This window comes from Nelumbo lutea, chromosome 3, assembly GCF_056320005.1.
Source record: "Nelumbo lutea isolate HS-2025 chromosome 3, American lotus-T2T, whole genome shotgun sequence".
In the NCBI taxonomy this organism is placed as follows: Eukaryota; Viridiplantae; Streptophyta; class Magnoliopsida; order Proteales; family Nelumbonaceae; genus Nelumbo; species Nelumbo lutea.
This window is the reverse complement of record NC_142686.1, coordinates 44,023,852-44,050,615: the sequence shown is the minus strand read 5'-3', so window position 1 is coordinate 44,050,615 and position 26,764 is coordinate 44,023,852. Positions and strand designations below refer to the sequence as shown.

At 39.0% G+C, this 26,764-nt stretch overlaps 1 protein-coding gene, 2 long non-coding RNA genes and 2 pseudogenes across 5 annotated transcripts; 2 read left to right on the top strand and 3 right to left on the bottom strand.

Annotated features, from left to right (window-relative positions):
• Positions 1-3,955: 3,955 nt before the first annotated feature.
• On the bottom strand, positions 3,956-5,987 carry LOC148864589 (cytochrome P450 89A2 pseudogene; annotated as a pseudogene).
• Positions 5,988-8,854: 2,867 nt separating this feature from the next.
• LOC148864588 (uncharacterized) lies at positions 8,855-17,855 on the top strand. The gene is made up of 3 exons (XR_016109201.1): positions 8,855-9,424; positions 9,589-9,672; positions 17,662-17,855. It is a non-coding gene; the product is annotated as an uncharacterized LOC148864588 (long non-coding RNA).
• Positions 17,856-17,942: 87 nt separating this feature from the next.
• Positions 17,943-24,835, top strand: LOC148864585 (uncharacterized). 2 transcript variants are annotated; one of them, XR_016109200.1, is made up of 3 exons: positions 17,943-18,492; positions 18,937-19,039; positions 24,678-24,835. It is a non-coding gene; the product is annotated as an uncharacterized LOC148864585 (long non-coding RNA). The 2 variants fall into 2 exon arrangements; XR_016109199.1 differs by having other exon boundaries at positions 24,658-24,835.
• On the bottom strand, positions 21,103-23,138 carry LOC148864587 (cytochrome P450 89A2 pseudogene; annotated as a pseudogene). The gene has a single exon (XR_016109198.1). The product of XR_016109198.1 is annotated as a cytochrome P450 89A2 pseudogene (transcript).
• On the bottom strand, positions 23,871-24,740 carry LOC148864586 (uncharacterized). The gene is made up of 3 exons (XM_088975191.1): positions 24,630-24,740; positions 24,433-24,508; positions 23,871-24,250 (listed from the first exon to the last, which is right to left on the bottom strand). Exons 1-3 carry the CDS (start codon positions 24,639-24,641, stop codon positions 23,985-23,987), a joined length of 354 nt encoding a protein of 117 aa, XP_088831317.1. The 5' UTR covers positions 24,642-24,740; the 3' UTR covers positions 23,871-23,984.
• Positions 24,836-26,764: the final 1,929 nt, after the last annotated feature.

Genomic DNA, 26,764 nt, shown 5'->3' with positions numbered 1-26,764 from the left:
ATTTGGAACACATTTTTAAAAATGGTAAATTTCTTAAACTATTCTTATGGTTTAGTTAATTGACTAAATGTACCCTTATTGTTTGAAAATTGACTAACGCTACCCTATTGTTTATGACAATTGACTAATACTTTCCTTACTGTTAGAGTCCGTTAACAGAAGGACAAAAAATACTATTTTACCCTTTATTCTTCTTCAAATTTTCAAAATAAAACAAGGAAAAGAAGGAAGAAATGCTGGTTCATCAAAACCCTAACTACATTTATGGGGACATGTTTGGTTTTAAATGACAAGAATACTGGACTCTGTAATTAGAGAAGAACAATTTTCCCATTTCACCCAATAACAGCTGCCCTCAAGAGAAGAAAAGAGCTTATCTTTGACCACGTTATCCAACATGACAAGAAGTTGAAATTGGTATTAAAAATAAGAAAGATTTTGGTTAATCAACTGATAGAATAATGTCAATTAGAGACTTGTGCAGGAGCTGAACATAGAAGTGTTCTGAGCTTAGAATACTGTCATCATTGCAACAGGGTTTCTGACTGCGAGAGGAAAGGGGCTGCCGGTGGCGGTCTAATCGGATCGGCGGATAGTGGGGCTAAAATATAAGTGAAATTTAAATAGATTTTATGAAAATATTGAAGGCATAGGAAGGGTAGGGGGGGCATGGCTCCCCTCCGCCACCCCCTGAATCCGCCCCTGGATGAGCGTGAATGTGTTACTACTGGATCGTGGCCTCAGTTATTGTTATGTCTTTCCATAAGCAAATCAAGCAGATTGATTGATTCACGTTTTTCCTAATTCTCCTTATCTTCTCTCCTCTAGCTTTTATTTGTTTCTTTGACATTTGGGGGTGTGCTATCCAAATCAATATTATTTAGCCTATTGGTCACGAGGAATGGGACCCACATTTCTAAATTGTGGGTCCCACTCAAATTATTACGTGACACGTGGCAAGCTACCTCTATCTCTGAACAGTAATACATGCTCATCTGACTGTTGAGGCTAGGGGGAAAAAAGGAAAGCTTTACAGATACCGAAGCTTGTGGCAATTACACAGGGGACTCTAGACTTATAGAGGATGGAGCACAGTTGGTCATCGTTGTAGTATCCATGGCCAACGGCAACAAGTTGAGGGAGAGGAATCGGATTTTCAGGATTTTTAGGGAATTCAGGCTTCTTCGGAGGCCCAACACTAACAACCTGAGCCACCATTCCAATCTTTCTGATTTGTTTCACCACATCAACTGGGTCAACTTCGCCTGTTACAGTTAAATAATATTCCCTTCTTATCCACTGATATCTCATTTACATCTGTAAAAACAAATAACCAAATCAAAATTTTCAAATAAATCTAGCACAACTTCTAATAAGTTGTAACTAAACTATTAATGCTGCGTTTGGAAATATTGCAAATAGAGTGTAAATCCCAGTTTAGGATACATCAATAAATGAAATAAGATGTAAATTATTGGTCCAACACAGATCAATGCATATTTATATTGATAATAAGATGTAAAAGTGCATCAATAAAAATGAAGTAAATTTGCATTCAAGTGGATTTTTGATAAAAAAAAAAAAGCATATATTTTATTGGAATTCATGTTTGCATCTATTACACCTAAAAATCTATTTGATAAGTTTGTCAGTGTAAAAATAACCAAATTTTGCAATTTATCTGAACCCTTTTACACTCTATATATTTGCATTCACACTTATTTGCATTGTTTCCAAATGCAGCCTAAGAAAATGATTGACTACTGGATCATATACACTTGTTTTTTTTTTTTTTTTTTTTTTTTGTTTTGCCTCAAATAAGGAAATTTAGTTGATATTGATGATTAAGTGAAAAAAGAAAACTGATTTGGGTTTTTTGCCAAATGAAGAGTAGAATTGGCTAAGATTTGTAAGAGAGTACCTAAAAGTTTGGCAACGGCTTTCATTACTTTGGTCTTGCATTTGTGGCTGTTAATGTCAACTCTCAACTGGGTTTTCTGGAAACAAAAGATAAAGACGAGAGTCTATGTAAACTAAAGAGAACTAATAAAGATAAAGATATACAGTGGATAGCTAAGATAAATTTAGCTGATTTGAGATGGAGAACAGATATGTTCAGCCTCCATAGTCCTTACCTTGATACTCATGGTAGCAGAATAGAAAATGGAGATTCAACTAACCTTCTCTCCTTGAATAAAGAAGCTTGAGCTGGAGGCTTTTATATAACTCTGAATAAGTAGTTCTATGTGTATGTGAAGCGTTCCAATATAAATTGAATTAGGTGAGGAATTATCACTTTCTTTTTTTTTTTTTTTTTTTTAAGTGGGGATCAGGGATTCAATGTGATATCCAGAGCTAACTTACCATCCCTAGATGCAGAACGTTTGATGATCCAATAGGGAGTACTGGAGTAGACATCTCACCTTGTATAGTCATGGGTTTCTACTAATGAGTCCAAAAAGAAGCCGGCAAACGGTGGAACTGGATCTAAAAATACAGAAGTGAAAGGGTGCTTTTAGCTTCTAAAAGCATATATTTTTGGAGAAAAAAAAGTAATTAAGGGTGTGTTCTCTTTGTCAGAAATGGGATGTACCTAAATTAACCCCCAAGACCCAAATGAAGGGGATGATGTTGGAGCAAAGGAAGTGTGGTGATAAATATCAAAGTAAAAGAAAAAAAAAACAATTAAATTTTGTAGAAGAAAGGTTGAAGATAGAATGAAGAGAGGAAGAAGTCAAATTTACAGTTCTGGGTTTTACTCTGTTCTTGATTTCTTGTAGAGGAAAAAAACTCGTGTAGGAGTTGGGCACATGGCCAGGATCTTGAAGCTCCCTTGAAAAAGACAATCAATAAGAAACTGGTAATAAAGGTTATGTTTGGTTTGAAGGAAAAGGCAGAGAAAGGAAGGGAAATACAAGGAAACCTATGCAAGGTTTGTAAAGGTTTCCCTATATTTCCCTTCTTTTCCTTACTTTTTCCTTCAAACCAAGCATAACCTAAGGGAAAAAATGAAAGTTCCAAAGCGGCGTCTAGTGTGTTTATAAGAGATATATTGAGAGAGATATGCTATAGTCGAGAGATACAAAGTGTAGAGAAAGGATGTAGCTAGGAGATGTTCTTTCCTGATGTTTGGTTTGAAGGAAAATGTAGGGAAAGGAATGGAAATGTAGGGAAGTCTTTACAAACCTTGTATTGGTTTCCCTGTCTTTCCCTTCCTTTCCCTACCTTTTCCTTCAAACCAAACATATCTTAGAGTCATACAAAGTAATTGAGATTTCTTATGAATACACAGACACATGTAAAATGGATCAAAGGGATTGGATCTAATAGGCACAACATAAGAAGCACATTCAGTGAACACTTTAATATTTTGACAACCATTAAAAGTTGTTTTAATCTTTTTCAATGGTAGGTTGGGGGTTTTTCAAGGGACAGGTATCAAAAGAATTTGAAAATGCTCATTTAACATGACTTGTAACCAATCAGGAATGAACATTTCAGTATTATTATTACATGAGAATTATGCAGTCCGCAATTTCATATGAATCCAGATCTGCTACTTAAAACGCAACCCACAGCCTAACTATCCCCAAGACACTGCAGCCACACATCAAGAATATTTCAGTTTGCCGCTATATTGGGTCCCATGGTAACTAAGGTTACCGGAGAATATCTATAAGTACTTTCCCTGTCACCACTCTCCACTCTCTTGGTAACCTGTAACGCACAAGAACACCAGAACATCACTTATTCAAACAAATTTTACCTTCGTCAGCAGATAGCAACCTTGGAAGAGGAAGGCAATCAACCTAACACGTTTAACTCAAAATCTTGTTGAACCTGAGCTTTTCTTTGCTTATTTGCTTATTCTCAAACAATAGCAGGTCCTCGTTTTGTAAACTACAAGAGGGCTTCTCTATTAATTACCATAAAAGGTATTATAATTAAGTAAGTGCTTTGAAGAATTTAAATTAGATCATGCTTAGGTTAGGTTAGGGTTCAAGCCTATTGAAAATTAAACAGATTCCCAACCTAACCTGATCCAAGTTTTTCCCTCCCAAACCGGACCCAAATTGCATCCGTACTCTGACCTATCAACATCCTTATAAGTATTTACAAGTAAAGATAATATTAAAATGGGCCCAAAAATACCAAATAATATATTCTATTTTTCTATTGAGTATGTGTGAGCCCCCAAAATAGACCTTGTGATGGAGATATTCTATTTCATCCTTGGAGATAAGTGGGCCCTCAAAGGGTTTTTCATAACCACGGTGAACTCCACTTTCTCAGACAAATCAATTTCATCTCCATCCACAGCCGTCCACTCAAAGTCCCTGATCAAATTGGCTACAAAATACTCCAGATGAAGCAAAGCCAAGCCAAGACCAGGACAGATTCTCCTTCCAGCACCAAATGGCATCATCTTAATCTCCCCGGTCCCCGTTATATCAAACACTTTCCCTCCATCAACATTACCAGTCAAGAATCTCTCCGGCTCGAACTCCATCGGGGCCTTCCATACTTTTGGGTCCCATCCCATCTCCGCTACCATGAAATTCACTGCAGCATTCTTCGGTATGGCATACCCATCTATGGTGATATCCTCTCTAACTGCGTGCGCTAGCACGAAATGTGCAGGCGGGTGCCTTCTCAAACCCTCTAATACTACCGCCTTCAGATAGGCATCTTCTGCAGATCTTCTTCTTTGATCTCTTCGCCGGAGTTTACCACTCCTTCGATCTCTGAGAACAACTTTGCTTGGATGTGTGGATATTTCACCAGGTTTGCCATGATCCACTGCAACGCCGTGAATGTTGTATCAGTTCCGGCGGTTAGAAACTCCGAGCACAAGCTCACTATCTCGTCCTCCGTCAGCTTCCTTCTTCCATCTGGGAGTTGAAGGCTGAGCAGTGTATCGACATAGCAGACGACGGTGTCATCCGTCTTCCCTTCGTTGTCCTGTAATTTCTTCTCTTGCTCTTGTCGGGCTCTTATTAGAGGAATAAGAACGCTTTCCTGATTGTGCCTTAGCTGATAGAGCTCGTTCCACTTCTTTCTGAATACAATCTTTCCCAATCTTGGCATGTAAGCCAGTACACTGAATCGACCAAAACTGGTATTCATCTTCCTCTGAACGGATTCGACGTCTTTGATAATCTTCTCATCGAGCTTTTCTCCGAAGCACATGAGCACCAACAAGCAGAACATGGTACCGGAAGTGATCCATGACGCGAACGGGTTGTCCAGAATTGGCTTGTTCTCTGAGCTTGTTGGTTAGTATCTCCAAAACCCAGATGCGGGCGTTGCCGTAGGACTTGATCCGTGAAGGGTGGAGGATCTCGTGGGTGAGATTCCGCCGGAAGAGACGCCAGAGTGGGCCGTAGGCAGCAGAACTGATGCTGTGCTTGTTGCTGGAAATGACGCGGTTGGGTGCGAGAGCTGGAGGACGATCGGCGAAGGTGGCGCCGTGGTGGATGAGAGCCTTATGCGCGAGCTCATGGTTGGCGATGAAGATGGATGGGCGAGAGCCAATCTGAAGCTTGATGATGGAGCCGTACTTGGTGCGTAGATTGCGAAGAATGATTTCAATCTCGTAGAAGGATTTACGAATCCATAAGAAGTTGCCTATGATGGGCACAGTAAAGGGACCTGGTGGGAGCTTCTTGTGGTTGAATGAGAGTAGATCCAGGAGGGGTTTCAGGGCTGCAGAGATGCAGAGAGAGGCGAGGATGATGAACCAAATCTCCATTGGAATAGACTGAGATTGGGGATGTTGACACTGGTCAGTGATCAGACTTATTACAAACACTTCTTACAAACGATTTTTGCTTTTCTGGAGATGGCCAATTATTTATATATCAAATACTTTAGTTCTTCTTTCGGAAATTCTTTATGGCTGAGGAGTAAAGAATTTACATATACTCTTCCGTTCATTGTCCGACCACTGCCCAGACGTCATCTGGGTTTCTGGATGTGTGTTTGGTTGGAGATGGAAACCATGAGATAGGGTACATTGGCACTAAAAAGCCAATCTAGTGCAAAAGTAGAATAAATAAAAGTACTTCGACCACTGTAGCACGTAACACACCGTGGGTGGACCGTTTCCTCGACTTTGACCACTAACTACCGATTCCTTGCCCATCAAGTATTAATAGACCTGTTCATGGCCTGGGTATCCCGACGGGCAGGCCTGGCTCGGCCGGCCCCCCGGACAGGATTGAACATGCATTTTAGCCCGTAGGCCTGACCTCGGCCCTAAAAGGTCGAGCCTAACTATTTTACAGGCTGGGCTCGAGATTTGTTAAAAAGTTCGGCCCAAGCCCGGCCCCACCCAACTTTTGTATAACTTAAACCCTAAATTCCTAAACCATCTAACCCTAACTCTAAATTCTTAAAACTTTTCTTTTCATTCTCATTTCTCAATCTCACATTCTCATAATCGGCGAACCCAATTGCACCTGCGAACTCAGGCACTGGCAGCCGGTGCCACTAGATCTAAGTCATCTCTCTTCCGCATTGAGCTCTCTCTCTCTCTCTCTCTCTCTCTCTCTCTCTCTCTCTCTCTCTCCACCCAGCACTGCTTTCATCTTCTATCTTCTCATTCTCAGTTTCTCACTCTCAGACTCTCAAAACCGGCAAACCCACTAGGCACACCGTTTTCACTCTACGAACTCAAAAACCGGTGGTTGGTGCCACTAGAACTAGGTCGTCTCTCTCTTTGGTAGTGAGTTCTCTCTCTAGTCCACACTGTTTTCATCTTCTATCTTCTCATTTTCTCAGTTTCCATTCTCACTCTCAAACTCCCAAGAATCGACGAACTCAACTCAGGCACCATTCTCTCAATCTCAGAGGGCACCGACGCTCAGACTCCCAAGTCGGGCTTCAGGCTCAGGCCTGGGCTTCGGGCTTTTTATGAGGGTCGGGCTCGGGCGCAAGTTGTAGGCTTGTTGGTTGGGTCGGGTTTGGCCTCGGCCTTGAAAAAATTGTGTTAATGAAGAGCAAAAGCCTGGCCCGAGCCTGACCCATGAACAGGTCTAACTTCAAGTAGTATGGATTCGAGCTGAGCCAAGTCGAATACTTAGCCATTGGAGATCAACTCGGTTCAATTTGAATTCAATTCGAGTTAGAAGTTTGAGCTCAAGCTCGGTTTGGTTTATATTATTTTTTAGATAAAAAAATAAGAATTATAAAAATTATTTTTATTTTACATACAAAATATAAATATTATATATATAATAAAAACATTTATTATATGTATGAATGTATGTATGTATGTATGTATATATGTATTATGTATAAAAATTATTTATTTAACACTAGGCTTGCAAGCCTCACGAGTCGAGTTTCATTGGGTTCAAGCTCGGCTCGATTAACAAACGAGCTTATATATCAGGCTATAATTTGACTCGAAGCTCGGTTTAAACCGAATTGATCTAAGCTTTTCATAAGCCAAGCTCAAATAACACATGAAAGACTCGGCTCATGGCCATCCCTAACTCCAAGTACAAAAGTTCATTTTATTTATTTATTTTTTGCTTAAAGGTATCCCCTTTATGTTTTGGGATCCATCACTCCACTGTTGACTTCCTAAACTTTTTTTTTTTTGTGTATCACCGTCCCAAACTTTCACCCAACTTATAACACAAATTATTCTAATTGGGGCAACTGTTTGTAAAAAATTACTTGGGCTGTTTTGGAAGCCTGCAATGAATGGCATCACATAATAAGTGTGAATAAAATAGTATTACACTTAATATCTTTTTAATTAAAAAGACAAATGAGGATCTATAAATTAATTAAGGTGTTATGTGTAAATACTCCCAAAACAGACCAGGCTGTTTTTTTTTTTTTTTTTCAAACAGCCAAAGTGAAGTCCTCCAATTGGCTTTTTAAGACTACGGAATTAAAACCCTAAAAATATCATTTTCTTTGTAAATATAGACAACAAATGAGCAATTTTGTAATTTTTCAACACCGTAAGAGTGGTGCAAAGTTTGGGGAAGTTTGACACAAAAATAGTTTAGAGAGAGTTAAAGTGATAGAATGGAGTTAGGATCCTCTGCGAATAAAACACGTTCAAAACTTCAAATCCGTACAACAATTCAGTGAAAAATGAAATGTTGGCAATAAATTCAATGCGTTGCATTAGTTGATTTTAGAGAACACGACATTAGGTAATTATTTCTACGAACCGTCGGATTAAGAATTTTGAAGTTAATGCAATGTACTTGTTGACTTTTACATAATTTTATTTTTTTGGTTTTCTTCTTTTTCATACTTATCTTGTTTTTTTTTTCCATGATACTAAGTCGTGATCCATGTGACATATGGGCTTTGTTAAATAAAATTGATGAAAAAGAAAACCTATAAAACTCCAAAGCTTTTTATTGTTAAATAGAATTATTTTAATTATATGAAGAGGAACCCTAATTGATAATTTATATCATTCTTCTGAAAATTTAAAATTTATTAGGTGTATACATCAAACACAAATAATCATGTTTTCTCCACATCAATTGGTAAATTGGTGAAAGTGATAAGCATGCATAACGGTATCCACCCCCAACATTTAAAAATGATCTCAAACTAGTAACTTAGGCTGCGTTTGGTAAAGGTGTAAAATAGAACTGGGTAAATTTTACATCCCGATTCAATTTTGCAGACATTTGGTAAACATGTAATTTTGCATCCATTTTTGATATAAAATTACATGCTTATATTTAATTACATCGATAATCGATGTAATAAATACATCAAAATTATCAATGTATTTATTACATCGCTCTCTCTATCTCTCTCTTCTCCTCTCTCACTCGCTCTCTCTTTTCTCCTTCTCTCTTCTTCTCTCTCTGCATCATTCTACCTTGTCTTTTCCAACCATCTCTGCTCCACCTTGTCTCTTCCCTGCATCATTCCACCACATTTGTTGGGTGGGAATTGAGGAGGAGGTTAGGGGCCAAGACTCGGCATGCAATCAGCAATGGTGGGCTATGAATAACAGTCCCAAAGGAAACAACCCTACAAGCCCTAAACACCATAATCAAGCTCCACTTCAAGAAAACCTTGGAGAAGAAGCGTGCCTTTGATCTCGAAAAGAAGGAACTTTGGAAGCTCTTCCAATTCTTCTTCTTCTTCCTAGGCCCGGTCTCCATTGCCCTGGTCCAATCGCCTAGGCTACAATGTCGCCACTGTTGGGTCCCCATCAGACTCCTCACCATGGCCCATCTCATCTTCTATGTCTCAGTGGTTCAGACTCTCTACTGCATCAATGGGCTCAAGTACCAACGGTGATGTCACAAGCTGATGCTGCGGCTAGCAACAGAGAGGTTGAAACACGCCAAGATGAGGAGGAATAGCGGGCTGGCAGACGAGACGGACGACTTCGAGATTCAATTCTAGTAGCCTCCCCTGAGCTATTTTGGTAAGCTCAAGAGGAACTGACCGTGCATATCAGATTCTTGATCCTAATATACGTCTTCATAGTCTTTTCCTTTGTTGCCCTTCCCTATTCCTAATCTATAAAATCCACTTTCTTCATATGTGCTCTACACTGTCTTGGAATTGGATGCCTCTGTGCCGGCACAGATCTTCCTCCATGGCTGCAGCATCACGCACATTGGTCATCGACTTCTTCAACTCAAGCGAGGCAGCGTGATTCAAATTCCACAGGTCAGTTTATCAAATTCAAACATGGTATCAGAACTAATCGTTGGTGAGGTAGCTCTTCCTAGCTGCCATAGTGAAAAATTTTCAAGAGCTAGTATGGTGGCTCTATCTTTTTGCCCCTTCTCTCTTCTAAGCCTCTGAGAATCTTTTCTCTATACTCTTGGTTTTGCTAATTTACTTTGCTTTTATAAAAGGTGTAAACAAATAAGGTTGTCTCTTGATTCCCTTCCGCCCTTCTCTCTCTCTCTCCCTCCCTCTCTGATAAATCTTCCACTGCAACAAGACTAACCAAATAGGACGAGTGTAAATGAGCACAATGGCTGGTCCATATTTTACACTCTCACCAAACCATCATGTCTCAAGTCCATCGGTGTAAAAGTGCATTTACATCTGAAACAAATGCAACCTTAGTATTTATCTATTGAGTCACCGGTTACATATATCCAACATTAATAACAAATTCTTGCTTTACATACATTATTTTTATTTGACGTATATGATGAATATGTAATAATTTCATGCATAGACACATGGGATCAATTTCTTATGTCAGTTTTTTTTGGCAAATTTTTTAAACTATCCTTATGGTTTAGTTAATTGACTAATTCTACCCTTACTATTTTACTATTGTCTTAAAGTACTCCTACTATTTCTCATATTTGACATTGCCATTAAATTATAATAGAAAAAACAAAATGTCAAATTTGCCCTTCAATATTCCTCAAATTTTCAAAATAAAATCCAACTGATGAAAATTTTCAGAAAGATAGGAATCGCATCGTTGTTCCATTTTCTGTCTCCTCCTCCATCTCTGTTTTCCATCTTTGTCTTTGTTAAGTTTAAGCTTGAAACAATGAGGATGTTCAGATGCCAATCGCTACTCCACAGATATAGCCAAAACCTGAGAAAACATATGATATTTTCTGAGTAGAGAGGGTCACGGAGTCCTAAAATAATTCATCCCAATAGAGGGGATTTATTTTCTCTTGCATTTGTGAATGGTTGAAGTTGAGTGGGTTAGATTGATGACAAAAACTGAGAAGGATTCACGCACTTGGAACTGATTCTTTCAAAGGCCAAACCATCATAAAATGTGGAGTTGCTATCAGAAATTGCAGCTTGGGATGCATTGTAAAAGTTAGTAAAATAAGCTAATGGAGAACACTTCCTTTCCCCCTCTTCCCAATGGATCCTTTCTATATTTACTGAGGAACTTTTATGCCCAGAATCCTCAGAGTGTGGATCTCCAAATGTTGCATCACTATTTCACCCAAAAACATTTCAAATTAATTGTAGTTCTAACTAGTTCCTCCTTCCTTTGGCTTTGGAGGATTCATCTACAAACAAGGTCTTGGTTAGCTGAGGCTCCTCACCAATCTCGGGGGCTTGGCTATGGTCATAGCTGAAGGTGCATTCAACCAAGAAGTCTGCCAATGCTTGCACCTTTATTGCAGGCCTCGACTGGTAGTGTAAGTCAAACTCTAACAACTTGGTAGCCTACTTGGTTAACCAATACGAGGTCTCAAGTTTTGAGAACACCAAGTTAAGGGGTTGGTTGGTCAACACCGATATGCTATGGGCTTAAAAGTAAGGCCTCAACTTCCTAGCCGAGACCACTAGTGCAAAGGCTATCTTGTCTACTTCTTGGTATCTGGTCTCAGCCTCATGGAGGACCTTGTTGACATAATATATTGGTCTCTAAATTCCCTTGTCTTCTCAAACCAGCACCGAGCTGACTGCTTCGTTCCCAGCTGAGAGATACAAGAATAAGGTTTCTCTTAGGATGGGCCGCATGAGCAATGGTGGTGATGCTAGGTAGGACTTTAACTCTTCAAAGCCTTTTTAGAAATCTTTTGTCCATTGGAAGTCTTTTAATTTCTTAATGGCCCAGGAGAAGGGTATGCACCGATCTGCCGACTTGGACATGAATAGGTTGAAGGCTGAGACCTGGTCAGTGAACCTCCCGGTTTCTTTACTTGACCGAGGGGGCTCCATGTCCAATATGGATTTTATCTTCTCAGGGTTGGCCTCTATGCCTCGTTAGGTGACTACAAAACCTAGGAATTTTCCTGAGGTGACCTCGAAGGTGCATTTGGCGGGGTTCAGTTTCATATTGTATTTCCTCAATACCCCAAATGTCTCGTCAAGGTCCAAGGTGTACTGGCTAGCCCTAAGACTCTTCACAACCATGTCGTTAACTTAGGCCTCGACGTTCCTCCCCATCTGCTCTTTGAAAATCTTTCTCACCAGTCTCTAGTAAATGGCCCTAGCATTTTTAAGTCCAAAATGCATCACCTTGCAGTAGTAGGTGTCATGCTCGGATGCATCTTTATCTGGTTGTAGCCAAAGAAGGCATCCATGAAGCTTCCTTAACCATACCCCATGGTGACATCGACGAGATGATCAATCCTTAGTATAGGAAAGTTGTCTTTGAGATAGGCCTTGTTGAGATCTATGAAGTCAATGCATAAGCACCATTTCCCATTAGCTTTCTTAACCATGACCATATTAGGTAGCCATTTAGGATAGTGTACCTCTCTTATGAAATTAGTGCCGAATAGCTTATCCACTTCCTCTTCGATGGCTTTCCAGTGCTCTAGTGCAAAGTTCCTCTTCTTTTGGCAAACCGGTCTACAGCTTGGGTTCATGCTCAGCTTGTGAGTAATGACCGAGAAGTCAATTCCTAGCATATCAGCACCAGACCAAGAAAACATGTCGATAATGGCTTTGAGGAAGCTTACCACTTCGGAAAGCAAACATGTCGATAATGGCCTCACCTAGATGAACCGAGATGAGGTCATTTCAACTTGATAGTTCATTCTTGAGGTCGAGCCCCTTCAATTGTAAGGCTTCATTGTTCTTTCCTTTTAGTGTCACCACGTAGCATTGTTTAGTAGCTTGTTAGTTTCCCCTAACATCCCCTACACCATGCTCCGTGGGGAACTTCATGGCAAGGTGGTAAGACGAGATAACCACCTTGAGTGCATGAAGGATTGGCCTCCCTACGATGGCATTGTAGGGTGAGCCTAACTTCACGACCAACAACTCAGTCATTTGAGTGACGTAATGAGGTTCGGTCTCTACAGTGACCAGTAAGGTTATCTTCCCTTCAAGTTTGACAATTGTTCCAAGAAATCCGATGAGTGGCACGTCAGTGGGATGCAATCGGTCTGGTGTCAACTTGACTGAGGAGCAATTGTCTATGAGGATCCTTTTCACCATGTAATTGGCAATGATCATCGATACCACCAATGCATTGTTGTGGAGCACAGAAACCCCCTGTAGGTTGTCGTTCAAGAAAGAGATGAGGTCCTCTGGCCTAGGCCTCTTTAGTGGTGGGTTCTGAGTATTACATTACCTAGCATATGCCTTTCGAGGCGAGGCTGATGCTCCCCTCGAGATCGAGCCCCCTACTATGACTTCAATGACTTTGGATAGGGGGCGATGGGTTTGGGGTCCAGCCTGTGGTTGCTGCAAAGATGATGTGGGGCGTCACCCTTGACATAATCTTTTAGGTGCATGTGGCAGTTGAGGGATTCGATCTCGTTCTTGAGCTCGTAATAGTCCTCGGTGTCGTGGCTGATACCACGGTGGTATTTGTAGTACTTCTTGGGGTTCCCCCTTCTCGGGTTCCTCTTCATCTTCCTTAGCCACTTCATGAATTTCTCCTTCCCTTCTTGCACCAATATGTGTGTTCGAAAGGAGTTTAATGGTGTATATATGCTGAAGGAAGGGGCTAACAACTTCTTTTCACTATCCTTGTTGGTGGGACCGTCGTTACAACCATCCATTTCCTTCATCTTCTTGTCAATAGGCCCTGCTTCTAGATCTTGGAGGTGTTTTTTTGGCTTCGACCTCCTCAATGACAATGTACTTCTGGACCGTCTTCAAGAACTCGACTTTAGTCTTGGGTGGAGTGTTGGAGACTGAGGGGTCAAGGTCCTTGTCCTCGAGTTCTTCCTAGTTGAACTTCTTCATATACTCCCGAAGGCTCTCCTCCCACTTCTGCTTGATGGACATTGGGAAGATGATGGTTTTCTAGCACTATCGATTGCTCACAAAGTGACCTAGGAAGAGGTCCGCGAATTGTACCCAAGAGCCGATGGAGTGTGGATGCAGTGTCATGAACTATCGGTGCATTGCTCCATTGAGTGTGGTCTGGAAGGCTTGGCACATAAGGGCGTTAGAGTATTCGTGCAGGACCATGAGGACTCAAAAGCTTTTTAGGTGGTCCTCGGGTCTGTACTCCCATCATAGGTCTCCAGCGTTGGGGCTCGAAGATTATGGAATCCATGAAGGCCTCCATCCGACTGAATAAGGCATGGAAACTAGCGGAGGCCCCACCTCGGCTCTCCTTTACTTGGTGAAGTTGATCCTAAATGGTGCCAATCTATGCTTGAATATCTCTGAGGTGTTGGTCGATGTATGGCATCATTGCTTCGGAGTGGTTCTGGTTTTCTCTCATGTGGGACGAGTTGGCCTTATTCCCAAAGTTCTCGAACGCCAACACGTCCTGAGCCTTGCGGGCATGGCGATCGTTGAGGAGGTCGTGGAGGTCAAAAACGATGGGGGAGAGGGTGCAACGTCAGCCTCCTACCCCCCCAGGGGGACTGTAGTGGCTTGAGCGCTTGCCGTCGTCCTAGTTGGTTGCAACGCAACGGTACTGACAGTCGTGGTTCTTGTGCTCAGCATGGGACCCCATGGGGTTGCCCCCTCAATTGGAGAGCAGAGGAGTCTTGGAATGGGGCTTGCTAGCCCATCGGCTGCTGTTGTTGGACTCTAAGGGGTTGGCCACCTCCAAGTTGTCTAAGCGTTGGCTTAGCGGGGTTTGGATGGATTGTTGGCCGTGTTGTCCGTGGCTTTCGATGGGGCGACAACCCTGTGGGTGGCCTCTTACCGAATGCCCTATATTGTCCAACCGCTGGGCCAAGACGCCAAGGTGTCCATCCTGTTTAGGACCAGCTCAAACTAGTCGGTCGTGACTAAGTTCAAAATGTTGGGAATGGTGTCTTGCTTGTTAGCCATTTTGGAGACACTAGTTGGTTAAATCAGATGTTTCCCACAGATGACACCAATTATTGTTACCAAATACAGAAACAAGAGCAACAATGTAATTTCTGGTATCCGAGGCCCATGAATCCAACCTGTGGAGAGAAAGAAAACGTCAGAGGTTCTAGGAATTATGACAAGGATTAAATTATTCAAGAGCTATGAGAGATGAGACCAAGCAAGAGACAACTTACAGCTTAAGTCTGTCTTTGTCTTTACCTCAATCTAAGAAAGAGCCCCTTTAAATGTTTAAGAATAAGTGGCGGCGATTGGTATTAATTGATGATGAATAGCCGGTATGCATCCGGCCGATGCTACAAGTCAAACTCCACGAGTTGGCCAGTTATCCCTGCATCATGTCCAAAATTTCCTCGGGGTGATTTGTGGCTATACACGCTTATAGTACATGACCCATCCTCTCTCCAAGTGGCGTCAAAATTAATTGTGATCATCCGGGCTTTCCTTGAAAACTAATTTCAATACCGTGATAGGGGTGAGTTAATTACCTTTAAACTTGTGAGCACAGAGAGAGCTTGCTCCGGAATCAAAATATCAAAATAGGAGTAAGCCCTTTGTTGTTAAAATTAAATTGTTTTTGTATTGTTTCATATTGTTCCACCGGTGCAAGGACTTCTGATGCTTGTTGTTGTTTATGTTTAGTAATAAAAATATGAAAGCTTTAACTGGGGGGAGGGGGGAATTCAGGCCCCAAATTTTATAGTCTCCTTTTCGAATGTCCAAATTATTTGCAAATGGATCGGATCATCCGAATCGACGATTTTAATCACTCCTATCCGATTTAAGAAGATCCAATCCGATATATTATAATATACATGTTATTTATTTATTTATAAATATATTTTTTATATGATAAAAATAATTAAAAAATACTTGTATTTTTTATTTTATTTAAATTAGTATATTTTTTTTAATAATTTATTTGTTTTTAAAGAAAACAAGTCGATTCAATTTACCAATAGGATTTGAATTTATATCGAGTCCTATTAGATCCGATCGGATCCGACATGAATAGTATCAGATCGGATTCGAATATACCCTGATTCGAATCTGATTCGATCCATTTGCATCCCTAGTTCAAAGGGAGGAAGATGACTCTTATTTTTCTCCAAACATGATTAAGAACTAAATTACGGATTTGGCTTTCCTTCCGGACCATCCTTTCCTGTTTGCTAAGTCTCCCACTTTTATCTCTTCGTTTATAGGACTGGAACTATTTATCATTTCTCCTATAGTAGAATTCCCCACCCACTTGTCATAGAAATTTATCAATCTTCCATTTCCAATAGACCTGTTCATGGGTCGGGCCGGGCTGGACTTTGCCTCTTTATCAGTAGAAAATGTACAGGCCCGAGTCCAAGCCCAAGCCCGACCCTTATATAAAGCACGAAGCTTGAGCCTGAGCTGGAATCCTGACTTGTATTTCTTAATAGTAAATTAATATTTATTAATAATTTAAGAAATAAATATATATTATATATAACACAAATGCTTTTTTATTCTATGTAATAGTATTGGGTTAGGCTCGGGCCTAGGCCGGGATTATTTGAGAAAACCTGAGCCCACTAGCCTAAAGTTTTGTCCAAGCCCAAAAAATAACGAATCGGATTAGGCCGGGCCATCGGGCTACCCAACCCATGAACAAGTCTAATTTCCATCATTCCACCCCACTCCTCATCTAAATGAATTGGGATCTACTCCTCATAGAGGGTGCCTCACAACGACCTCATAGGAACATCCAACCGTGCATTGGGAACCTCTCCTGTAAATAATAACACATAAGTACAGGAGATGTTCTCAATGCACGGTAGAATGTGCCAATGGGGTCAGTGTGAGGCGCCATGTGTGAGGAGCAGATTTGGCCTCCTTCTAAGTAGGGTATTTTATAAAAAAATTATTATATATGAATGAGTTAAAATCTAATTTTTTAAAACCTTTTAATTATCTTTACTTTAAACACAAACAAAACGCACTTGGGTTAAATCCAAATCTGGTGCAAGTCCAATATATCGGATTCAAATTTGGAGTTTCAATAATCAGATCGAGTTCAAATGTAATTGGACCCAATCCAAATCCAACCCAAGTACAATGTGAAAGACATGAGCACTTTTTTCTATAACAAATTTTTTGTATTTTTACATGTTTATTAAATTTTTGTATTTTTATTATGAATTATGATGTCACAGGCCCAAATAGACGAGCAAGGTTTACCTAGGAAAAACTTTAGCTATTGGGGACCAACAACCTATGCTGTTGAGAGAATTTCTGGGAATACCACATTACCTTGAGAATGGGTAAATTAGTAATTACATCTTAATTTATTTTTACTAAAATCCAAACCATGAGCATGAATAGGTGAATTGCCCAAAACATGGCTAGTCCAGAAATTGTCTCAATAGCTTATACTGTTGGGCCCCAACAGCCAAAGTTAACCCGTTTAGCTATGGAACCAATGGTAAAGTTATGTGCTAGTATTAAATACATGGGCCCCACATCTATTATAATGGGGCCCATGAATTTAATAGTGGCGTGGAACCTCATCATTGGTTCCAGGTAATAAATGAGGTATATGTATCATGCCATATTGAAGGCAAAGAAATCATTGAAAAAGTATTTTAATTATAAAAAAGTAGAATATGACCCAATAATATAGATTATTGATAGAAGATGGAATAGACAAATGGGTCAAAGGCTTTATCTTGCAAGGTATTAGTTTAACCCAGCCTTCCAATATGATCCAAAATCAAAAGTAAAATCCCTAGCCATTATGTCAATAGTTTTTGATGTCATTGAAAAACTTGCAATCAAATCAAATGATGTGGAGATAAAGTTGAACAAATAGCTTACTATTTTTTTAAGTTGTTGTGGTAATTTTGGAAGACTTTTATTTTATAAATTAAATCAATTCCATTTCATTGCATATAGGTGAATGGTGGTCAATATTTGGTTGTAACACTCCAAATTTGAAAAGAGTTGTTGTACGAATCCTTAGTCAGACATATAACTCATTTGGATGTGAACACAATTGAAGTGTTTTGGAACGTATACACACGAAGAGAATGAATAAGTTGGAGCACCAAAGACTCAATGATCTAGTATATGTTCATTGCAAACTACATGTAATGGATGGGTAATTGTTTTATATTTCATAATTGTCAATTTTTTTATACTTTATTGCATCTAGTTTATTATTTATTGCTTTGTAGGAGAAAAATTAAAAGTCTTGACCCAATTGGGCATGAACATGTTGATGTTGTGGAAGATTGGATAATGCACGATGATGAGGACCCCCCCATTATTTGATGGTTATGAGAATGATGATATGTTTAAAATTGATAAGACAACGTTTCCAATAATGGAATCACCATAAAAAAAGAGGTAGGACTGATGGCAACTATTATTGATATTATCTCATATTACATTTTCATACTTGGTTCTTTTTGTTATTTTTTGAGTTCTAATTTTTTGTTTTCATTCTTTATATGGTGATGATGATTTTTTCATTGACCAATGAGGAATCATGGGGGAAAATTCAGCCAACACCTAACTTGGAGAAGTAGATGAAACATAACCTCCCGAAGACGAAGATGAAGATGATGGTGAAATACCACCTAGCTTGGGTTAGTAGTTGGTATATTGAGAAATGAGACTAGCATATCTTGAGAATTTGGATGATTGGATCAGGGATGGAGTTAGGGGAGCCATGCCCGCCCCGCCTATGGTCCAAAAATTTGCATATTCAATACATTTTTCAATGTAAGTTTGTTCTCTCCCCACTTTTCACCCAATGGTTGCCCCCCCTATGGGCCATCCATAAGTTTTGGCCCCCCCATAAAAAATTCCTGGCTTCGCCCCTGGACTGGATTAGTACAATTTTTATGTTGAACTTGAGGTTTTGATTTTTGTTTAGTACATGTTGAACTTGGTTTATAATCTTTTTATATTACTTAATTGTGATCTTTTTATTTTTGAGTACCTAAGTATTGTGCTTGATGAATTAGGAATGCATGGTGTTATGGCAATATCTATGGAATTTTTGCAAATTTTCTTCTCTTGTCTTCTTAGTGTTTTTGAATAGGAAGTTCAAAAGAAACTCTGAGAGACTTGACCATCTAAAGGGGTTCCTTTCCATTTGTATAGGTAAGGGCATTTCTAAAGTAAGTCTTGTTTTTATTTAGTTTTACTTCTTGTTATGTACAGGTACATCGAGTTGCAACTTCTGATGTGCAGTGTTGATTACATTTGCTTTGAATAAAAGTGACTTGGTTAGAGTAGAGAAATTTGATCTTCAAAAGGCTCAAAGGTACTTGATTTTTTCCCTCCTTTTCTAAAGTGTGACAAATTATAATGTCATGAATGTTTAGGAAAACATTGTTAATTTAGTGGACTCTATGTTCATATGAACTAGATAAGCAAATTGTTTGAACTTTAGAAAAACATTGTAAGTTTAGTGAACTCTATGTTTATATGAACTCATTTTTTGTGTTTTTTTTTCTGTATTTTTTTTTGTATTTTTCTGTGTTTTTTGTAGTTAATATTTTGTATTTTTCTTGTTTTTTCTACAAACATATGGCTGAACACATATCACTAAAACATCCTACTTTCTTTTTTGATGTTTTTTCATGTATTTTTTCAGTATTTTTCTGTATTTGAATTTAATTTTTTGTGTTTTATCTATTTTTTTATAATTTTCTGTGTTTTTTCTGTTGTTTTTTGAATTTTTGTATTTTTTTGCACATGTATGAGTATGACTAAACACATCCTAATTTATATTTAATTTTTGTATTTTTGTTGAATTTTTTTATGTTTTTTCTGTATTTCTAGAATTTTTTTTGCATTTTTTATATTTTCTACGTGTTATGTACTTTGTTATTTTTGTATTTAGATAGTTTTATTTTCTGTAATTTTCTTTATTTTTTCTATATTTTTGGTGTTTTTTTCTGTAATTTATTTGTATATTTTCTATGTATTCTATACTTTATTATTTTTGTATTTAGATAGTTTTATTTTCTGTATTTTATTTAATTTAATGCTATTTTTTATTATTTATAAACATATTTTTATTTTTTAATTGATTTATGACATCACAGGGCAAACCATTCGACCTGAATGGTTGAACCGCTTAACCAAAAAACGGTCCATGACCGATTCTATTTTTGGGTCGTTTTTAAAAACCTTACATTTAGCCATTGGACCTGAGATGCCTCGAGTCATTATAGACCTTCCGTCCCGGGTACCCAATTCTGAAAAACTCATTTCCTGGGCATTACGTATGAAGAGGGCACATTTTTAATAATTATAGAAATACCCCTTCATCCTTCAAGCCAAGAAATTATTGAAACACACCTTCCTTCTTAAAACCTTTCTTCTAAAATATTTACGCAAGCACCCCCTCCCTCCTTTGAGCCTTTTCCTGAAGAATTTTCAAAACACTTTTCCATTCTGAAAATCATTTTCTAAATCTCTCCATCATTCAAACTTTTTCCCAAAATTACCAAAACACCCCTTTTACATTTAATCCCATTTTTGAAAGAATTAAAAACCCCCTTCTCAAATACCTCCATCACTTTTAAACCCATCTCAAAAGAGAAAAAAAAAAAAAAAACATAAACCTCTCTAGAACCTGAAAGTACACTTGAGTTGATCTCAACCACACTAGAACCCCTAGACATTTAATAAAGAGTTACAGGTTCAAGTCTTCATTTTATTCATGATATAAAATATTAGTCATTTTTAGTTCGTTTTATTTATAATACATAATATTTTGATTATTTTAACTTTGTTTAATATCCAAATTCAATTTGAAATCGTCTTGTTTAAATTTAAATCTGATAGACAGACAAAATTTAAGATTGCAACTTAGTTGGATTAGGTCGGGTTGAGGGTCAACCCAGGCCCTTTTCATTCTACTATTTCTCAGAAACCAAACAAACCGTAAGGTTCAAACCTTGGATTTAGGCACAATCCAACTTAAGCCCAGCCCAACTTGGAATGCATTAAAAAATATGTACAAGTGCTATTAATAAATGCAAAACAACGTTATTCAACCGTAGAGAAAGAGACAATATCTATGTGGGTTAATTTAGTCCAAATGGTTGTCAACCAATCGGATAAATTTGCCACGGAGATGCCTCCACCTGTCCACCTGGAGTGGAATAGGTCGTACGAGGAAGCTCTGTTCTGGTGAAGGTGCCAGTTGTCCCAGTTCTACTTCTACCACCCCAACTTTCACTTTCTCACGTCGTCTTCACTCTTCACAAAATCTCTTCTACTTTGTTTTGTTTTTAATTGACAATGAATAATTAACAGAAATAAGGGACCCACTTTCACTTAGGTTATGTTTGGTTTGAAGGAAAAAACAGTAAGAGAGGGAAAGATAATGGAAACTTTTATAAACTTTGTATAGGTTAAACATAATAACCTTAATGAACAACGTTAAGGGGATATGGGCACAAAAATATTAACACAGAAGTTATTCTACAAAATAATACACTATTTATTTCCATATGGGCCCCCAAAAAATAGTTCATCAACATGCATGGTCTACCTACTCTACTTAATCCTTGGAGATATATGAGCCCTCAGAGGATTTTTCATAACCACGGTGAACTCCAACTTCTCAGACAAATCGACTTCATCTCCATAGCCAGCCGTCCACTCAAAATCCCTGATCAAATTGGCTACAAAATACTCCAGATGAAGCAAAGCCAACCCAAGACCAGGGCAGATCCTCCTTCCAGCACCAAACGGCATCATCTTAATCTCCCTGGTCCCCGTTACATCAAACACTTCTCCTCCGTCAACGTCACCGATCAAGAACCTCTCCGGCTTGAACTCCATCGGGTCCTTCCACACTTTTGGGTCCCATCCCATCTCCGCTACCATGAAATTCACTGTGGCGTTCTTCGGTATGACATACCCATCTATGGTGATGTCCTCTGTGACTGCGTGTGGTAGCACGAAGTGTGCAGGTGGGTGCCTTCTCAGACCCTCTAATACTACCGCCTTCAGATACGGCATCTTCTGCAGATCTTCCTCTTTGATCTCTTCGCCGGATTTTACCACTCCTTCGATCTCTGAGACCAGCTTTGCTTGGATGTGTGGATGCTTCACCAGGTTCGCCATGATCCACTGCAACGCGGTGGATGTTGTATCAGTGCCCGCGTTTAGAAACTCCGAGCACAAGCTCACCATCTCGTCCTCCGTCAGTTTCCTTCCTCCATCTGGGAGTTGAAGCCTGAGCAGCGTATCGACGTAGCAGACGATGGATTCGCCCTTCTGGTTTTTCTTCTCTTGCTCTTGCCGGGCTCTGATTAGAGGAATGAGAACGCTTTCTTGGCTGTGCCTGATCTGATAAAGCTCCTTCCACTTCTTTCGGAACACAATCTTTCCCAATCTTGGCATGAAAGCTATCACGTTGAATCGACCGAAACTGGTTATAGCCTTCCTCTGAACGGATTCGACTTCCTTGATAACCTTCTCGTCGAGCTTTTCTCCGAAGCACATGAGCACCAACAAGCAGAACATGGCGTACTGGAAGTGATCCATGACGCGAACGGGTTGTCTGGAATTGGCTTGTTCTCTGAGCTTCTTGGTCAGTATCTCCAAAATCCAATTGCGGGCGTTGCCGTAGGACTTGATCCGTGAAGGGTGGAGGATCTCATGGGTGAGATTACGTCGGAAGAGGCGCCAGAGGGGGCCATAGACGCCTGCACTGATGTTGTGTTGGTTGCTGGAAAAGACACGGCTGGGTGCGAGAGCCGGAGGGCGATCGGCAAAGGTGGCGCCGTGTTGGATGAGGGCTTTGTGAGCGAGGTCGTGGTTGGCGATGAAGATGACTGGGCGGAAGCCAATTTGAAGCTTGATGATGGGGCCGTATTTGGTGCGTAGATTGCGAAGACTGGTTTCAATATCGTAGAGGGATTTGCGAATCCATAAGAAGCCGCCTATGATGGGGACGGTAAAGGGACCTGGTGGGAGCTTATTGTGGTTGTGGTTGAGGGAGAGTAGATCCAGGAGGGATTTCAGGGCTGCAGAGATACAGAGAGAGGCGAGGATGATGAACCAAATCTCCATTGGAGACTGACTACGATTTCTGATTAACTTTCTGTTGAAATGAAGTGGAAATGGCCAATTAATTTATACGGAAAAGTATAAAAACACACGATGCAGAATTTGAATTCCAGCCCCCCCTACTATTAGTCTTCTGCCCCCTATAAACCACATCCTGCCCGTAAATTTGTCATCGGTCGGGATGTATTCCCCCTGTAATTTGGGGTTAGAGAATTCTAAGTTGAACTGGGCTGATTTTATAGTGTTTGAGAACTGAGAGAGAGAGATATTTACGTGTTCATCACATCAAAAGGAAGAAAAAGGTAGAGAAATTCATACAACCCTTATATAGGTTTTTTTATCTTTCCTTTCTTATCTCTACCGTTTCCTTATAAAGAATTATGGGAATTTGATGTGAAAAATTAGAATAGAATTATGGGCCCTCGTTTTGTAATAATTCATAAATCAAAACAAATAAACAGTAGTCAAGTCAACTATTGGAACGAAGGGAATTTGCAAGGAAACTGGTACGATAGGAATGAAGAAGATAAGTGGGTTGGGGTTTGAGACTCTAGGCTCTGACAAGCGGGGAAGAGGCTTAGAGGGCATCTCCATCTCCAATCCTACGGAGGTAGCCCAAGACTTGCCCCTCAAGGTCAAGTATCCTTCTCAGGAGTCGCAGGAAGACGTAGCATTTAATGCTTCCGCTATTGCACCTCTTTAGCATCATATATTTTCTCTTAGGTCCCCTTTGTTTGCAGCTATCACAATTCCTACAATCTTCTCCTACTTTGTGGGTGCTCATAAAAAACCAAAAAATCGAACTGTCAATTGTATCCAATATAAATTGAATTGGGTGAGGAATTATCACTTTTTCTTTTTCTTTTTTAAGTGGGGATCAGAATGTGATATCCAGAGCTAACTTACCATCCCTAGATGCAGAACGTTTGATGATCCAATAGGGAGTACTGGAGTAGACATCTCACCTTGTATCAATTTATATGGATTAGTCATGGGTTTCTACTAATGAGTCCAAAAAGAAGCCAGCAAACAGTGGAACTGGATCTAAAAATACAGAAGTGAAAGGGTGCTTTTAGCTTCTAAAAGCATATATTTTTGGAGAAAAAACACAACAAAATATATTACAGAGAAATCATGAAAATTACAAATAGACGCAATGTATCAGCTTGTGCCCTCTAGAGGATGGTGCAGACTCCGCCATCTTCATATTCATAGCCTATGGTAATAAGTTGGCAGTGATGACAAGGGGGGAGTGGTTTTGGTTTGTCTTCATCATCAGATTTCTTGGATTCTTTATTTTCTGGCTTCTTAGGGGGCCCAACTGTAATAATATCAGCCACCTTCCCAATCTTCCTGATTTCTTTCACCACTTTTACCGGATCAATTTCGCCGATTACAGTCAATATATCCTTCTCAGCATCCACTGATATCTCATCTATACCTGTAAGAGTCAAAACCCATCAAAAATTTTCAGCTAAAACCAGTAGAAATCGTTTCTAATATTCACTCTTTCTCCTCAAACTGATCACCTCGAAGCTAATTTTTTTTCTGGGTTATTTGGTTGAACAGTATCTAATTGTTTTGATGTCAAATAAAGGCTAGAATTGAATTTGTAGTCAGTACCTGAATGTTTGGTAACAGCTTTCATTAAGTTTCTCTGACACTTACGGCAGTTAATGCAGACTTTCAACTCGATTTTCTGTGGTACAAAACCACAAAATAAATAAGAATAATACTCATGTAAATTAAACTAATTTAAAACAAAGACAGTGGATGGATATATAACAGCTTAATTTAATTAGTCCTAATTAATTCCTTACCTGGATGCTCATGGTGACACAACCACAGATCTTTTCTATGAAGTGCAGGAGCCTCTTAATTCCTTACCTGGATGCTCATGGTGACACAACCACAGATCTTTTCTATGAAGTGCAGGGGCCTCATTTGGAGCTGTTTATGTAGGGAGTGATTAGGGCAAACCTCCTATATGATAAGAGGGGCACGACCCTAGCTAGTGAAAAGACTAAGAAACGACTTCCTTTATTATAGAAGTCAACAATATATATATATATATATATATATATATATATATATATATTGTGGTCTTTTGAAACAGATAAATGATATGAGGTGTGGTTTTTTCTATTAAAAATAGGAAATTGTCAAATCATTTTCCTTTTTATTCAACAAAAAATTTGAGAGAAAAAGTTGTGTGTGCAACAAGAAATAATCAGCATCATTTTAGGGGTGCTGATTATTTGGGCATTTGCCCTGGTAAAAAGGCAAAGGAAAATCTTGTTTATAATGATAAAAAAATTCAACATAAAGGAATGCTTTTGTTTTTTAATGTCTATTATTGGAGTGTGCCTCTGGAATGTGCCCAAACAAACTTTTGAAAGATGAGGAATCTACCATGATTTAGGGTGTGCCGCATAATTAGGTTAAGGTTTAGGATTTAAGGGTTTAAAGTTTAGATTTTAGAGTTTTAGGGTTTAAGATTTAGAGTTTAAGTTTTAGGGCTTAGGGGCTTTGGATCTAAGGTTTAAAGATTTAGATTTTAGATTTTAGGGCTTAGGGGCTTTGGATCTAAGGTTTAAAGATTTAGATTTTAGATTTTAGGGCTTATGGGCTTAGGATCTAAGGTTTAAGGATTTAGATTTTAGATTTATGGTTTAGGGATTTAAGCTTTAGATTTTAGATTTTAGAGTTTAGAGGCTTAGGTTTTAAGGTTTAGGGTTAGATTTTAAGGATTTAGATTTTATGATTTAGTGTTTAAGATTTAGTATTAGGATTTACGGTTTAGGGATTTAGGTTTTATATTTGAAGATTTAGGGTTTAGATGTAAAAATCACAGGAGGTGGTAGGCGCAAGCCATTATTGCCCACCCATACATATCATCACTAGGCTACGTCACTTGGTATATGGAATTTACTGATTTCATCTAATGACTTGAATCCTGAAAGCAATCGTTCTTATTCTTGGCGTCTGCGTGACTCAAATTTCTTACATGTTTGTTGAAAAAAGGGTCATACGGTCAATAGACTCAATACAGTCAAGGACACTGGAAACTACAATGCTATATCATGGAAATTAATGGTGCTGTCATCTTCCTCCAAACATTCAATCATGTGCCAGACATCCATCAGGAAATTAATGGTGGTGTTTAGCTTCAGAATTATTTTTTTAATACTACTTTACTCTTCATGTATTCTCAATTTATTTATGATTCTTCTGATATATATATTTTCTGTGACTTTTACATAATTAATATTCTCAATTTATTTATTTATTAATTAATTAATAGCTGATGTATGTATTGATTGGTTGAATTCATCAATTGAAGCGAAATCCTAGAGTCTTGGTCATACCATCTCAAACCTAGCATTCAAGGACTCAACTAACCAAAAGTTCAATGGCACCTTCAATGGTGATGCCTTTTTGAAGTTAGCTTTATATATATATATATACATGACCAATGGTGAAAATCAATGCAAATAGCTAAATGATGATGAACAATATTAATTGGTCGGTCATAAACGCTGCATTTCTGGATGAAATCCCTTGAAAAAAGGTCAAAATCATTCCTCCCTCTTGGGAAGAGAAGTACCAAATGAGTGACTACAAGAAATGGGAATTGAGACTTTAGGGTTCCACTACCACCACCTTAGCATGTAAAAAAGCGACTCTAATCCCTTCCTGGATATGTGAACCCATTTGGAAGGGCCGAACTGAATATTAAATTAAGCTGGTTCAGCTGTTTTTAAGCTGATGGATAATTCGAGCTTTTTGGATTTTTCACAAACATAGACTATTCACCTCTGAAAGTCATAGGCCACTACGCTTGAGCCTTTCGAGCACAAATATGTCTCTGCTTCAATCTCTTTCAATAACTTATCCCAAGCGCTTCAAAGCAGCTGAACCAGTTAACAGCTCTCAGATGAGTGTTCTTACCTCC